Here is a 16,086-nt window from a genome sequence, read left to right as displayed (position 1 = left end):
TCCACTACGAACTGCAGAGAGGGATCAGGGACAGTTAAAACAGGTGCAGTACTGAAACAATTCTTGAGCTTAGAAAAAGCATCCTCCGCCTGGGAATTCCAGTGAAAGGGCACCTTGGGAGATGTCAGAGCTGTGAGTGGGGTAGCAACAGTACTAAAGTTGCGTACAAACTTGCGTAAAAATTGGCGAAACCTAAAAAGCCTTGGAGGTCACGCCTCGTGGTCGGGGTGGGCCAATCAGTGACTGCCTTAACTTTGGAGGGATCCACATGAACCTGGAACTCGCATTTCTCTGCCTTCACAAAGAGACGGTTCTCCAGGAGTCGTTGGAGGACCTGCCTGACATGATGTCTGGGTTGTTCGAGGGATGAAGAGAAAATCAAAATGTCATCTAAATAACAGAAAACAAAACGATTGACCATGTCTCTCAGCACATCGTTGACCAAGGCCGGAAAAACAGCAGGGGCATTAGTTAAACCAAAAGGCAAAACAAGATATTCATAATGCCCTGTGGGAGTGTTGAAGGCTGTTTTCCATTAATCTCCCTCATTTATCCTCACCAGGTGGTAGGCATTACGCAGGTCAAGTTTAGTGAAGATTTTAGCACCTTGTAATAATTCGAAGGCTGTGGACATGAGTGGCAATGGGTACGATTTTTCACAGTGATATCATTTAAACCTCTGAAATCGATGCATGGCCTGAGTCCTCCATCCTTCTTTTCAACAAAGAAGAAGCCTGCACCAGCCAGGGAGGACGATGGGCGGATTATGCCAGCGGCCAGGGACTAAGAAATGTACTTGTTCATTGCCTCAGTTTCTGTAGGTGAAAGAGAATAGAGGCGCCCCTTGGGGGGCATGGCTCCCTCCAGAAGGTCAATTGAACAGTCATAAGGCCTGTGAGGAGGAAGGGAGACAGCACAGGACTTACTAAAAACAGTCTTTAAGTCCAGGTACTCAGGAGGGACCGATGACAAATCTGGGAACTCCTCAGTCCTATCTGGCTCCAGGGAGAGAGAGATCCCAGCAGAGTTTAAAGGGATTGTGACATGAAAAACAAATTTTTCTTGATTTTTTGTGTTTTGTTGGGTGTCTTGACATCAATTACACCCAAAAAACAACGAACTTTTAACATTCAGTGTATTGTGTGCTTTCTGGGATTTTCCGCATAACTATGCAAAAACGGCGCATGTGGTTTGGTGGCGGATCGTTACGTAACGATCCGCTAAATCACCGCCCCCTCCACCCAGCTCCCTGCCTCCTCTCCTCTCCAGCGCACCATAAAGGCTGATTTATGGTTCCGCGTTACACCGACGCAGAGCCTACGGCGTAGGGTTACGCGGCGACGCGCACCATACGCTGAACCCTACGGCGTAGGCCCTGCGTCGATTTAACGCGGAACCATAAATTAGGCTTAACACGCCTCTTTTGTTCTAATCACCGGAGGAAAACTGCTAAGAAGACCCGCGGCCACTGACTGGACTTAAGATAAGGGGACAGTGCTGCTTGCATGCCTTTATTTTTATGATTGTTTGCTGTGGTTCGCCCTCCTGCTTTTCCGTGCATGCTTCGCCTGTCGCTCCGACGCCGCTGTGAGCGTATGGCTGGAGGAGGAGGAGGTTTGGAGGAGGAGCGGAGCAATGATTGACAGGAAAGGGGGGAAAGGAAGCATTTTTCACGGCGCAAAAAAACACTGTAATAAAAAGCCAGGAAAAGATTACTAGAGTGAAGTTTTTCTTGTTACACTCTTTTAGACACATTTGAGGGATGTTGCCCAAGACTTTTAATAGTGTTAAAAGCATGTTAAAAATGATGTCACAATACCTTTAAGCAGTGAGAATGGCAAAATGGACTCCAACTCATAATTGTGCTTTCAGCCAAGTTGACATGAAGATTGTGAACTGACAGCCAGGGAAAGCCTAGGACAATGGGGACATGAAGGTTATCCATTACATGAAAAGATATGTGTTCATTGTGATTACCAGAAATCCACAATGCAACAGGCTCTGTGACATGAGTGATATGCGTGAGACTCCGTCCATCAATTGCACGAGTCATTACGGGCTGCTTCAAGGGAAGCAGAGGGATCTTTAACTGACGAGCTGTGGTAGCACAGATGAAGCTTTCATCAGCGCCAGAGTCTTTGAGAGCTGTGAGGGGATGAGCACCATCCGACAGTAGCAGCAAAACAGGCAAAAAAGAACACTTGACAGGGGAATTACCTTGAGCAGTGCCCATCAGAAGCCCTGTTTTTACTGATGGGCGCTGGCTTTTAACAGACACTTGAGGCAGAGATGATCCGTCTGGCCACAGTAGAAACAGGCATTCTGGAGGCGGCGGCGCATGCGCTCCTCAGGAGACAGCTTTGCACGATCAAGCTGCATGGGTTTTGGAGGAGGGGCTGCCTCTTGAGGTGCTGGTAATGAGGGGGCGGCGGTGAGCCGGGGATGAGGGCGGAATGAACCTCTCTCAGAGTGCCGTTCCCTTAGTTGAGCATCAATCCTGCCAGCCAGCTTGACCAGCTCCTTGAAGTCCTCAGGCAGGTCCTGAGAGACCAGTTCATCCTTTACAGTGTCAGAGAGTCCATTCAAAAAAGCATCAAACAATGCAGTATGCCCCCAGCCACATGAGGCCGCCAAAGTACGGAAATCAATGGCTTAATCAAAAACAGACCTGCTGCCTTGCTTAAGTTGGAGTAGCTGCTTGGCAGCATCTCTGCCTGTGACAGAACGGTCAAAATCCTCCTTCATTTCATCAGCAAATTTGTTGTATCCATCACAAACAGGGTCATCATAATCCCACATAGCTGTTCCCCACCCCCTTGCCTTGCCAGTGAGTAACGTGATTATATAGGCTACACGTGAGCGCTCAGTAGGAAAAGCAGAGGCCTGCAGCTCAAAAATCAGTGAACACTGAGACAAAAAGGAACGACAGGTTCCGGGCTCACCATTGTAAGGTTGAGGTGGGGGTAGCTCGGGCTCTCTGGCAGCAGGCTAATGTACATAAACCTGAGTAAAAGGGGCGTGAGCAGCAGCAGAAGAAGACGAAGAAGCCTGCAGTTGTTGTATCTGATTGTTAAGAGTTTGAACTGAATTAGCCAAAGTAGTCAGGTTGTGGTCTACCTTACGTAGGGTATGTTGTTGGGATCCCAGAATGGCTCCATGTTCGGAAACCGCTGCTTGCAGGGCAATCCTGTCTGCTGTGTCCATAGTGGCCAGATTGTTCTGTCAGGCACACGAGGAATGGACACAAATGCAGACACAAAGGGAAACGGTTCAAAAGATTTATTTGGAATAATCTGAGAAGGCAAGGATCAGGCAAAAATCCGACGAGGGGCAGGCAAAGGTCAAAGTCCAAAAAGGCTGTCAGCGAAGGCAGAGGTACCGGCAAGGGCTTAGGCAAAAACGTGGTCTGGGGGCAGAAAAAGATCAAGAGGTCAAAGGGTCAAAAACTTGGAAAACTCACTTGACTTGAAAGATGGCTGAAGGCTTGGAGAACACAAGACAATCTGGCATGGACTGAAGAGTGACTGAGGCTTAAATGCTGTGGGCATGATTGCACCAGAGTGATTGCAGGTGTTGCCAGGTAGGTGGGGAGGAGCCAGACACACCCACTCAACCTCAGACCGTGACATTACTATTGTGTCAATCATAAACACCCTATATTACACAGACTGTGGCCTGCAAGATTTCTTAAGTCACAGGAGCTGCCAGATTAACCAATAACTTAAGCCAAAACATAGACTAAGAAACAAACAAAACAGACATAACCAACAAAAAGCGGTTCTCTTAAGAGTGACTCTTATTGTGGAATAACAGAGAGAATGAGTGCCATTTACAGGATATCTTAGCCAGGGATTCTACTGTGTGCCAAGTCCGAATAAGAAAGGAGACTAGTTGGCCAAAACGAAGCTTACATTGTGAGTCGGACATATTAGAGAAAAATGTTACTTTGTTCCGAATTTCTAAATAGTTGTGGAAGACAATGCGATTCACGGATGGAAAAATATGTACTCCAAGATACTTAAATTGTTGGACAACGGTAATATTAGGTATGAATTGTAGTGCTTTATCTGTGTCAGTATGGGCTAATAAGACAGACTTATTCCAATTAATTTTGAAACCAGGCAGATCGCCAAACTCACTAGAGATAGAGATCAGTAAATGTTGAAATGTTGATTCTTTAGAGGAAATAGAACTTGTGGGCTGGTTTTAATCACTAAGTGTTTTTCTTTATTTCATCTTTATTTAGAGACCGCCGCTGGCATTTGTCCATCCAAACTCAAAGGTCAGCTGCAGAAGAAGTACCAGCATGTGTCTGAGGGGATCACTAAAGCAGGAGAGACAACCCTTCTGGAGCAGATCTACACTGAGGTCTACATCACAGAGGGAGGGACCGCAGAGGTCAATGAAGAACATGAAGTCAGACAGATTGAAGCAGCTTCCAGGAAACCAGGCAGAGCAGATACAGCCATCAGACAGGAAGACATCTTTAAACCCCCACCTGGAAGAGAAGGACCAATCAGAACGGTGATGACGAAGGGAGTGGCCGGCATCGGGAAAACATTCCTAACACAGAAGTTCAGTCTGGACTGGGCTGAAGGCAGAACCAACCAGGACATCCAGTTCTTGCTTCCATTCACCTTCAGAGAGCTGAATGTGCTGAGAGAGGAGAAGTTCAGCTTAGTGAAACTAGTTAATCGATTCTTCACTGAAACCAAAGGAATCTACAGCTTTGAAGAGTGCCAGGTCACGTTCATCTTTGACGGTCTGGATGAGAGTCGACTTCCTCTGGACTTCTACAACAATGAGGTCCTGACTGATGTTACAGAGTCCACCTCAGTGGATGTGCTGCTGACAAACCTCATCAGGGGGAAGCTGCTTCCTTCTGCTCGCCTATGGATCACCACTCGACCCGCAGCAGCCAATCAGATCCCTCCTGAGTGTGTTTCCATGGTGACAGAGGTCAGAGGGTTCACTGACCCACAGAAGGAAGAATACTTCAGGAAGAAGATCAGAAACAAGAAGCAGACAAGCAGGATCATCTCCCACATCAAGACATCACGGAGCCTCCACATCATGTGCCACATCCCTGTCTTCTGCTGGATCACTGCTACGGTCCTGGAGAATGTCCTGGAGGACGTCCTGGAGACCAGAGAGGGAAGGGGGCTGCCCAAGACCCTGACTGAGATGTACATCCACTTCCTGGTGGTCCAGGTCAAACTGAAGAAGACCAAGTATGAAGGAGGAGCTGAGACAGATCAACACTGGAGTCCAGAGAGCAGGAAGATGGTGGAGTCTCTGGGAAAACTGGCTTTTGAGCAGCTGCAGAAAGGAAACCTGATCTTCTACGAATCAGACCTGAGAGAGTGTGGCATCAATATCAGAGAGGCTTCACTGTACTCAGGAGTGTTCACCCAGATCTTTAGAGAGGAGAGCAACCTATACCAGGACCGGGTTTTCTGCTTCATCCATCTGAGTGTCCAGGAGTTTCTGGCTGCTCTTCATGTCCATCAGACCTTCACCAGCTCTGGAGTCAACCTGCTGGGGGAACAGAGAAACACCTTCTGGTTGTTTAAAACCAGAGCAGAGACTGGCCTCCATCAGACAGCTGTGGACAAGGCCTTACAGATTCCCAACGGACATCTGGACTTGTTCCTGCGCTTCCTCCTGGGTATTTCAGTTGAGACCAATCAGACTCTCCTACGAGGTCTGATGACATCAGACCATGAAAGTTCACAGAACAATCAGGAAACTATCAAATACATCAAGAAGAAGATCAGTAAGGATCTGTCTGCAGAGAAAAGCATCAACCTGTTCTACTGTCTGAATGAACTGAATGATCGGTCTCTGGTGGAGGAGATCCAAGAGTCCCTGAGGTCTGGACGTCTCTCCACAGATAAAATGTCTTCTGCTCAGTGGTCGGCTCTGGTCTTCATCTTACTGTCATCAGGAGATCTGGAGGTGTTTGACCTGAAGAAGTTCTCAGTTTCAGAGTGGGCTTTATGGAGGCTGCTGCCGGTGGTCCAAGCCTCCAAGAAAGTTGTGTAAGTACCAACAGACACATGTTAGACATCTGGAGGGCAGGGTAGTTTCTGACTACGTCTTGTTTTACCTACTTTTTTCAGCACAACCTCACATGAGTGAGTTTACATTGGTTCTTTCATTTCCAGAGACTTTAATGACACATTGGATCTAAAATAAAACACAAGCATGAACAATGAAATAACCTGGTTGTTGTTCTTTTCTTCCGTCTGCAGACTGAGTGGCTGTCACTTCCCAGGGCATATCTGTACAGTTCTGTCCTCAGTTCTCAGCTCTCAGTCCTCCAGTGTAACAGAACTGGACCTGAGCAACAACGACCTGCAGGATTCTGGAGTGGAGCAGCTGTGTCCTGGACTGAAGAGTCCACACTGTAAACTGGAGTCTCTCAGGTCAGGATTCATTCAAGTCTTTTCCTGCTGACTCCCTTGCAGCAGATAATTCACTTCAGTCCAGTTTTACTGGTAGAACCCACTTCACTATAAACTCACCTCAACACTCCACACAGAAATCAAAGGTTTAAACCTCAGTGCGGTCTAATCAGTACCATATTATTGATTCTTGATTAATGTAATCGTGATTAAGTTAGGGGAACAACACTTTCTCTCCATCTTTCTGGAGGTCTGCTTTAAAACCTGCAGTTGTGAATTGAACCACGGGGCCGTCGTGCTCTGACGTCGTGCCCTTCTGATCCTGAGGGACGACACCATCCAACGTTGTTGACATTGAAGCTGTAGTTCTGTCAACAACATCATCCAGCTGTGCAGCAGCAGGATTCAGGATTACAGCAGAATATCTCCTTCCACTATGCAGATGAAACACAACTGTACATTTCAATGTCACCAGGAGATAATGAGCCCATACAAGTGTTGAGTAGATGCAGAGAACAAATCAATAAGTGGATGTGACATAATGTTCTTCAGGGGAACACAAACAAAACTGAACTAGTTGTTTTTGGACTAGAAGAAGAGCGTTTAAGAGTAACACACAGCTTTAGGTGTTACAGCTACAAACCACTGATGAGACCTGAAATCTGGGTGTAGTCATGGACTCAGACCTGAAATCTGGGTGTAGTAATGGACCCATACCTGAAATCTGGTTGTAGTCATGGACTCAGACCTGGAATCTGGGTGCAGTCATGGACTTAGACCTGAAATCTGGATGTAGTCATGGACTCAGACCTGAAATCTGTGTCCAGTCGTGGATTTATAGCTGAAATCTGGGTGTAGTCATGGACTCAGACCTGAACCTCCAGAGACATTAAAACATCTACAAAGTCGTCCTTCTACCACCTGAAGAACATCTCCAGGATCAAGGACTGATGTCTCTGCAGGACCTTGAAGAACTCATCCATGTTTTTCTTCAGTGGACTTGATTACTGCAACGGCGTCTCCACAGGTCTGACTAGCTGTCAATCACACAGCTGATCCAGAACGCTGCTGGTTCTCACCAGAACCAAGAACCTGGACCACATCAGTCCAGTTCTGAGGTCTTTAGACCGGCTCCCTGCACCTCAGAGAATAGACTCTGAAATACTTCTGGTAGTTTATGAATCACTGAATGGTTCAGGACCAAAAATACATTAGACTTGTTACCATAGCAACCACCCAGACCTTTCAGTTGTCCTGTTCAGGTCTGCTCTGTGTCCCCAGAACCAGAACCAAACATGGACAAACATGAACAAACTTGCAGTAACCTCCAGGAACTCAAACCCTCAGCTCCTTTGAATCAATTTAAAACTTGTTAGTTTACAGCCTTTGATTAATTATTGAAACTATTCTGAATTTAACTTTAAACAATGATAATATTAGTACTTACATGTAACTCTAGTTTCAGTAACTTTTGTTTCTTCTGCCAACTGCAGTAAAAGTCATGATTTTAACTTTTTCTTCTTTATTTTTCATATTTTTATCATGCGAAGCAGCTTGAATTGTTTGTTGCTGAAATGTGATTTAACACAAACTTTACTGAAGACCAGCAGAACCGTTGGAGACACAACTACATTTTCTTCCATAACAGTGAAATAACCTGGTTGTTGTTCTTTTCTTCCGTCTGCAGACTGAGTGACTGTCAGCTCTCATGGAACATCTGTCCAGTTCTGTCCTCAGTTCTCAGCTCTCAGTCCTCCAGTCTGACAGAACTGGACCTGAGCAACAACCACCTGTGGGATTCTGGACTGAAGAATCTGTGTCCTGGACTCGAGAGTCCACACTGTAAACTGGAGTCTCTCAGGTCAGGATTCATTCAAGTCTTCTCCCGGTCCAGTGAACATGCTGCTAAACGTGTCTGAAGCAGGACACGTGAGCAGAGAACATGGAGCAGACCTGTGTTGTGTGTCTGCAGGCTGTCAGGCTGTCTGATCTCAGAGGAAGGAAGTTCTTCTCTGGTCTCAGCTCTGACCTCCAACCCCTCCCACCTGAGAGAACTGGACCTGAGCTACAACCATCCAGGGGAGTCAGCAGGGAAGCTTCAGTCTAGAGTGAAGGATCCCCGCTGGAGGCTGGACACTCTCAGGTAGGACACCCTCAGGTAGGACACTCAGGTAGGACAATCTCAGGTAGGACACTCTCAGGTAGGACACTCAGGTAGGACACTCTCAGGTAGGACACTCTGAGGTAGGACACTCTGAGGTAGGACACTCTCAGGTAGGACACACTCAGGTAGGACACTCTCAGGTAGGACACTCTGAGTTAGGACACACTCAGGTAGGACACTCTCAGGTAGGACACTCTGAGGTAGGACACTCTCAGGTAGGACACTCTCAGGTAGGACACACTCAGGTAGGACACTCTCAGGTAGGACACTCTCAGGTAGGACACTCTCATGTAGGACACACTGCTGGGTGGGGGTTTATTATGGTGGTGGTCATGGTGGAGCAGGTGTGGGGGTTTTCCTCCACCTCAGGTGATTGCTCAGGGCTGTGGTGGGATGTTATTGAGTGCAGTGATTCTTAAGCATAGGGCCGCGGCCCAAACTTGGGCCGCAAGCGACACCTAGTGGGCCGTAAAAAAATAATTATTTTTACGTGTTGGCCACGAGGGCCGCGGCATAGCAACTCCCGACCATGTGGTGGCACTAATGCATTAGTCAGTTGTTACTTTAACCAGCCTCCATAAATGAGGAGAAGAATACACTCAGCTAGCTCTACGCTAACACGATGGAGCAATATTTAAAACGGAAAAATGAAGACGACAACCCCCCCAAAAGTAAATTTTGACTTCATCAAGTACAGCTTCGTAAACGGAGGTAGCGCGGCAGCGCTGAGAGCCCAGTGTGTGGAGTGTGGATTAACTCTATCCAACGAAGCACTGAAGCCCTCAAAACTATAGCGGCATCTAGAGACCAAGCATCCGACGCTTGTGGGAAAGCCGGTGGAATTTTTCCAGAGAAAAGAAGATGGGCTGCCGATGCAGAAAAGATCTATCGTGTCACTGACTGGCATCTCTAAATGTGCATTGAAAGCTAGCTACCTCATAGCCAGACATGTGGCACAGAGTAAGAAAGCTTTCACCATAGCAGAGGAGTTTTCTCAAACGACACTGTGAGTCACCTTATCGCGGTCATGGCCTCAAACATACAGCAACAACTCATTGGAAGAGTAAAAAGTAGCCAATTTTTCTCTTTGAAACTTGACGAGTCCACTGATGTCACAAATGCTGCACTGCTGCTGGTTTTTGTTTGCTATCGCTGGGACAATAGTTTGCACGAAGACATACTGTCTTGTGGAGAGCTACCAACACGAACTACGGCTCAGGAATGTTTCTGCTGCATGGATAACTACTTCAGTGAGAACGGCATGGACTGGCAGAACTGTGTCGGGGTGTGCAGTGATGGTGCAGCATCAATGACTGGCAAGCATCACGCCGTCATCAGACAGATAATCGGTCGTGCACCAGAAGCTAAATGAACATACTGTTTTCTCCACCGTGAAAGCCTTTCAGCAAAAAATATGTCACCAGAGTTCCACAAGGTGATGGAAGTAAAGCCGGGCATACACTGTGCGATTATCAGCTTGTTTTGAGCCGATTATACAGTTTACAATTTTTTGGATCACGCCAGATTTTGACCCAATCGTTGGTCGTGCCTCGTGCAGTATACATGAGGTAACAACGAGAGATTAACACCTCACGATGAGCTCCCGATCACAAATCGTGTGCTCGCAAGAAAATCAAATGTGTTTGAAATCCTGGTCGTGCTACGATCCGATTTGCCTCATCCTTTCGCAGAGAGCATGTGCAATCTCTGATGTCATGTCAAAAACTATTATTTGTAGTTTAAAATGTTTTAAAGTGTTCACATTAAAAATCATGTTTTAATAGCAGAAAAAAAGACCGCATGTCCCACGTCTGCCCAGCCAATTCGTTGTCCAATCAAGCCGTTGTCTAATTTTTTTTCATTTATCGCCACACAGAGTGGCCCAAATTGCTAAAGCCTGATTTATGGTTCAGCGTTACACCAACGCAGACCTGCGGCGTAGGGTACACTGCGACCCGCACCGTACGAGGCGCATCGCCGCGTAACCTACGCCACAGGTCTGCGTTGGTGTAACGCGGAACCATAAATCCGCCTTCAGTGTGGGCTCTGTGCGCTTTTCTGAACACTACTCTGTTGTGCTCATTTTGCTGGGACGCCGGGTCCCTCCGTCGAGACACAACTTTTGCGGTATGTGTTCATTGCTGTGTCTAAAAATGATGCGCAGTGCCCACCCAATCAGAAACAGTACAGATATTTTGTGATTATTTTTTTTTATATATATAAAAAAAATAAAATTATAAAAAAAATAAAGGATCCCCATAACCTTTGATTGGGTGGGCAGGATGCACGTTTGGGTGGACACAGCCCACCCCTGCCCCAAAACCAGCCTCGCAGTTCCAGTAACAGAAGTCTAACGTGAGGATTAGGATTGTATAGTGTGAGCAGACGGGTCGCATCAGAGCATCAGGTCGTACAGTGTGAGACCATACATCGTGGGATGTGAACTTTTGAACTCAGCGATCTAGTCGTGCAGTGTGAGATGGGGCTGAATCAAACGATTTAAAATATCGCAGTGTATGCCCAGCTTAAGTGTGAAAACCATCAACTTTATGAAAAACAATACTGTGAACTCCAGATGTTTTGCTAAACTTTGTGAAGACATGGAAGCAGATCACATCTGTAATGATAACAGCAAATGAGATTTGCTTGGTATCTGTTGTTAATGGAATACTGTTTATAAATCCTGACAGTAGGGGGCGCACCGCGTCTGTGCAGATCAACCGAAGAAGAACCGAGTCGGCTGCCTGTAACTGCTATTAAGAACTGCTATATAAACCTGCCTGCATCTTCAAGATACGGTGTTGTCATTGAACCCACACCACACAAAAACAATACATGGTGTCAGAAGATGGTCTTGAAGAGAGGTGAGGGTCGTAACGGACGTGAATAAAGCAACGGAGACGAGCTACCGAGGCAAGCTACGGTTAGCCACTCAGCTAGCAGTTACGAAGCATCAGCTCAGCAGTGAACGTGGTGTTGCTAAAACGACGGCAACATGAATGGCTTACAACCACCACCCGCTCTTCAGCTTACTGGGAACGTGGCTGAAAATTGGAGAAGATTTAAGCAGCGCTTTGCTTTGTACCTGTCAGCAATTGGACTTGACGAGGAAAGTGATAAAAAGCAAGCGTCAGTGTTTTTACACGTTGTGGGTGAGGAAGCACTTGAAGTATATAATAACTTCACGTTTGATGATGGAGACAAAATAAATTTGGAGAACATAATGGACAATTTTGAAGCATACTGCATACCTAAGAGAAACGTGACGTTTGAGGCACAAATTCTTCACGTGTGCACAGAAGACTGGAGAGACAATTGATCAGTATGTGACCGAGCTACGCAACAGAAGCAAGACGTGTGAATTTGGCTGGCTGGCAGACTCCCTGATAAAGGACAGACTTGTGTGCGGGATTCCTGATAATGGTCTAAGAGAGAGGCTACTGAGAGAGGAAAATCTCGACCTGGAAAAAGCATTGAAACTGTGCAGAGCGGCTGAGGCCGTGAAAGAACAAGCAAGAGAACTGTTCAGTGACGCTGCAAGGTAGATGCTGTGAATAAAAACACACACAGAGTCAATAAAAGGAGTGCTGCCGCTGACATTAAACAACATACAAAGTTACTAACTAACAGAGACAGTAAAGGGAAGACTTGTGGTCGATGTGGCACACAACATCCTCCTAAAAAATGTCCGGTATATGGCAAGACATGCAACAACTGTAACAAAAGTAACCATTATGCTCGGTGCTGCAAAAATAGTACCCCAAGACAAAGCAAAGTCCATACAGTGGATGAAGATGAAACAGAGGAGTTCTATGTAGATGCTGTGACAGAAAACAAAGTCGGAAAAAAGGATTGGATGATGACACTCAAGGTGAATGACACTCACATGGAGGTTAAATTGGATACCGGTGCCCAAGCGAACGTCATATCAGAGGTAGAGTTCAAGAAAATCAGACCCAGACCAAAAATACATGCAACTAAAGTGAAAGTAAGTGGATACTCAGGAGCGGAAATACCTGTGAAAGGTAAATACATCGTTAAAGTGACACACAAGGACAAACAACATACACTAACATTCATCGTGGTGCCGAAGAATGTGCAGCCCATATTAGGTTTAAATGCCTGTGAGAAACTGAACCTAATTAAAAGAGTGCTTATTGTGGAAACTGATGATGATATGGACTATGATGATTTAATGAAAGAATACAGTGAACTGTTCCAGGGTCTTGGCTGCCTTTCAGGAGAACACACCATCAGAGTGGACAACAGCGTGCCACCAGTCATACATCCATGCCGCAAAGTACCATTTGCTCTTCAAAAGCCACTGAAGGATAAGCTGGACAGGATGGAGAACCTGGAGGTCATTGAAAGGATCGATGAACCAACAGAGTGGGTGAGTTCGTTGGTCATTGTAGAGAAAAAGAATGGCAAGCCAAGAGTGTGCATGGATCCTAGAGATCTGAATAGAGCCATAAAGAGAGAACATTTCAAACTGCCTACAAGAGAAGAAATAATGTCACAGTTTGCAAATGCTAAATATTTTAGCAAACTAGATGCATCATCAGGATTTTGGCAATTAAAGTTGGACGATGCAAGCTCAAAACTATGCACATTCAACAGTCCATTTGGCAGATATAGATTCCGGCGACTGCCATTCGGCATTGCCTCAGCACCTGAAGTGTATCATAAGACAATACACATGATCTATGAGCCCCTGGAAGGAGTGGACACATCCATGGATGACATTATTGTGTGGGGAAGCACAAAAGCTGAGCATGACATAAGACTAAGAAATGTTCTTGAGGCAACCAGAAAAGCTAATCTCAAGCTGAACAAAGATAAATGCCAGCTTGGAGTAAAGGAACTGACATTTGTGGGTGACATCCTGAGCAGTGAAGGCATCAGACCCGACCCCAGAAAAGTGTCAGCAATAGAAAACATGCCACGGCCACAGTGTAAAAAGGATGTACAGAGGTTTAATGGTATGATAAACTACATGGGGAAATTCATACCTAATCTCTCTGAAAAGATGGCGCCACTGAGACAGCTGACAGAAAAGAAAATTGAATGGGAGTGGAATCATGAACATGAGACGTCGTGGTGCAACTTAAAGAAACTGCTCACAAAAGAGCCAGTGCTGAAGTTTTATGACCCAGTGAGACCCATTAAGATCTCATCAGATGCATCACAGAGTGGGCTTGGAGCTGTTCTTATACAAAAGTTTGATGACTGGCAACCTATTGCATATGCTTCGCGTTCCATGACAGACGCAGAGACAAGATATGCACAAATAGAAAAAGAACTGCTCAGCATAACATATGCCTGTGAAAGATTCCACCAGTTTGTGTCAGGGCAAGCAATCAGTGTTGAAACTGACCATAAACCACTGATCGCGTTGTTCCAGAAGCCACTTAACAACTGTCCACTGCGAATCCAAAGGATGATGATCCGGCTGCAACGATACACACTCAACGTGATGTACACCCCTGGTAAGCTGATGTACACAGCCGACACTCTATCCAGAGCTGTTGACCCAAAAGAGCCGGCAAACACCAAAATGGACAATGATGTGGAAGTATATGTGAACATGATCACAAGTGCACTGCCTGTTGCAGATGAAAAAATGAAGCTCATAAGAGCAGAGGCAAGTGAAGATGACACATTAAAAACATTGAGCAAAACTATCATAGATGGATGGCCCAACTGTAAGCAAGACTGCTCATCTGTCATTCAAGAGTACTGGAACTGCAGAGCAGAACTGTCGATAGTGGAAGGTATCATCTACAAGGGAAGCAAAATAGTCATTCCAAAGAGTCTACGAGGAGACATGCTCAAGAAGATACACGCAGGACATCTTGGCATTGAAAAATGCAAAAAGAGAGCACGTGAGGTGATGTATTGGCCACATATTAATCAGGATGTGACTAATGAAGTGTCAAACTGTGCAATATGTTTGAAATATCAATCTAGAAATCCTGCAGAGCCACTTAAGCCACACCCCGTGCCAGACCGCCCTTATCAGAAGGTAGGTGCTGACCTCTTTGTTTCTGAAGGAAAGGACTACATTGTGGTCACAGACTATTATTCACTGTATCCAGAAGTCTGTAGATTGCACACTACGACGGCAGAGGCTGTGATTACATCCATGAAAGCCATATTCTCGAGACATGGAGTGCCAAGTGAAGTTTTTACTGACAACGGACCACAATTTTCCAACATGAAGTTCAGACAGTTTGCCACAGAATGGGACTTTATTCACACAACATCAAGTCCACATTACCCGCAGTCTAATGGGCTAGTTGAAAAGTCAGTCCAAACAGTGAAGAGGCTGATGAGCAAGGCACGAGATGGTGAAACTGACTTCTACCAGAGCCTGCTAGTTTACCGCACGACACCTCTCGAGTGCGGCGTGTCGCCAGCTCAGCTCCTTATGGGACGACGCCTAAGATCAAACCTGCCCATCCAGGATGGCTTACTTAAAACAGAGGAAAGTAACGGTGTGAAAACGTTCAAAGAGCAGCAAAAAGTAAAACAGAAGTTCTATTATGACAGAGGAACAAAGAACTTACCTGAACTGCATACTGGGGACGAAGTGAGGTTTAAAGACAAAACAAACACATGGAGACAGAAAGCAAAAGTTCTAAGTGAAGTTCAACCAAGGTCATACACCATCCAGACGGAAGACGGAGCTCTTCTGAGACGAAATCGCAGAGATCTTCTCAAAGGAACTACAACTGGAGAACAGACGTCTGAGGCTGCTGAACAACCTACACACACACTCAGGACTCTATCACCTGTGACACCTGCTCAGAAGCAAGAACAAACGTTCAGAAAGTCTTCAAGAAATGTGAAGCCACCTGAGAGACTCATTGAACAGATTTAAATGAGGTTATATGTTGATTCTGAGGTCATCAGATTTCGTTAAGGTTTAGATGCATTTATGTATTTGTTTGGTACAGTTTGAGGTTAACATCAGAAAATTTTATTAACGTTAACTGGTTTAGTTAAATAAGTAAAATGTTTATAAAAGTATAAAGTGTTTACTTTTAAAAGAAAAAAAAGGAAGATGTAATGATAACAGCAAATGAGATTTGCTTGGTATCTGTTGTTAATGGAATACAGTTTATAAATCCTGACAGTAGGGGGCGCACCGCGTCTGTGCAGATCAACCGAAGAAGAACCGAGTCGGCTGCCTGTAACTGCTATTAAGAACTGCTATATAAACCTGCCTGCATCTTCAAGATACGGTGTTGTCATTGAACCCACACCCACAAAAACAATACAACATCCAGTTGCTCTATCACAGTGAAGTGAGATGGCTCTCAAGAGGACTGGTCCTCAACCATCTGTTTGAACTGTGGAATGAGGTCTTCTCATTTCTCACTGAGAAAAAATCTCCTCTTGCACATCACCATGCCAACACAAAGTTCAAAGCAAAACTTGCCTACCTCTGTGACATTTTTTCACTACTGAACCAGCTGAACATCTCACTTCAAGGAAGTGTTTGTTGTTGTC

General features: G+C 45.6%; 1 protein-coding gene across 1 annotated transcript in view; it reads left to right on the top strand.

Moving 5' to 3' along the window:
• LOC133447755 (NACHT, LRR and PYD domains-containing protein 12-like) overlaps window positions 1-16,086 on the top strand; it is a 69,862-nt gene that overhangs the window by 14,227 nt on the left and 39,549 nt on the right. The window contains exons 4-7 of the mRNA XM_061726481.1: window positions 4,247-6,041; window positions 6,255-6,428; window positions 8,095-8,268; window positions 8,380-8,550. Coding sequence (XP_061582465.1) covers window positions 4,247-6,041; window positions 6,255-6,428; window positions 8,095-8,268; window positions 8,380-8,550 — 2,314 coding nt within the window. The remainder of the gene's footprint in view (window positions 1-4,246; window positions 6,042-6,254; window positions 6,429-8,094; window positions 8,269-8,379; window positions 8,551-16,086) is intronic.

The sequence above is a fragment of the Cololabis saira genome, chromosome 7, assembly GCF_033807715.1.
Source record: "Cololabis saira isolate AMF1-May2022 chromosome 7, fColSai1.1, whole genome shotgun sequence".
Classification (NCBI taxonomy): Eukaryota; Metazoa; Chordata; class Actinopteri; order Beloniformes; family Belonidae; genus Cololabis; species Cololabis saira.
The sequence above is the reverse complement of the archived record's forward strand: the minus strand, read 5'-3'. Positions and strand labels throughout refer to the sequence as shown.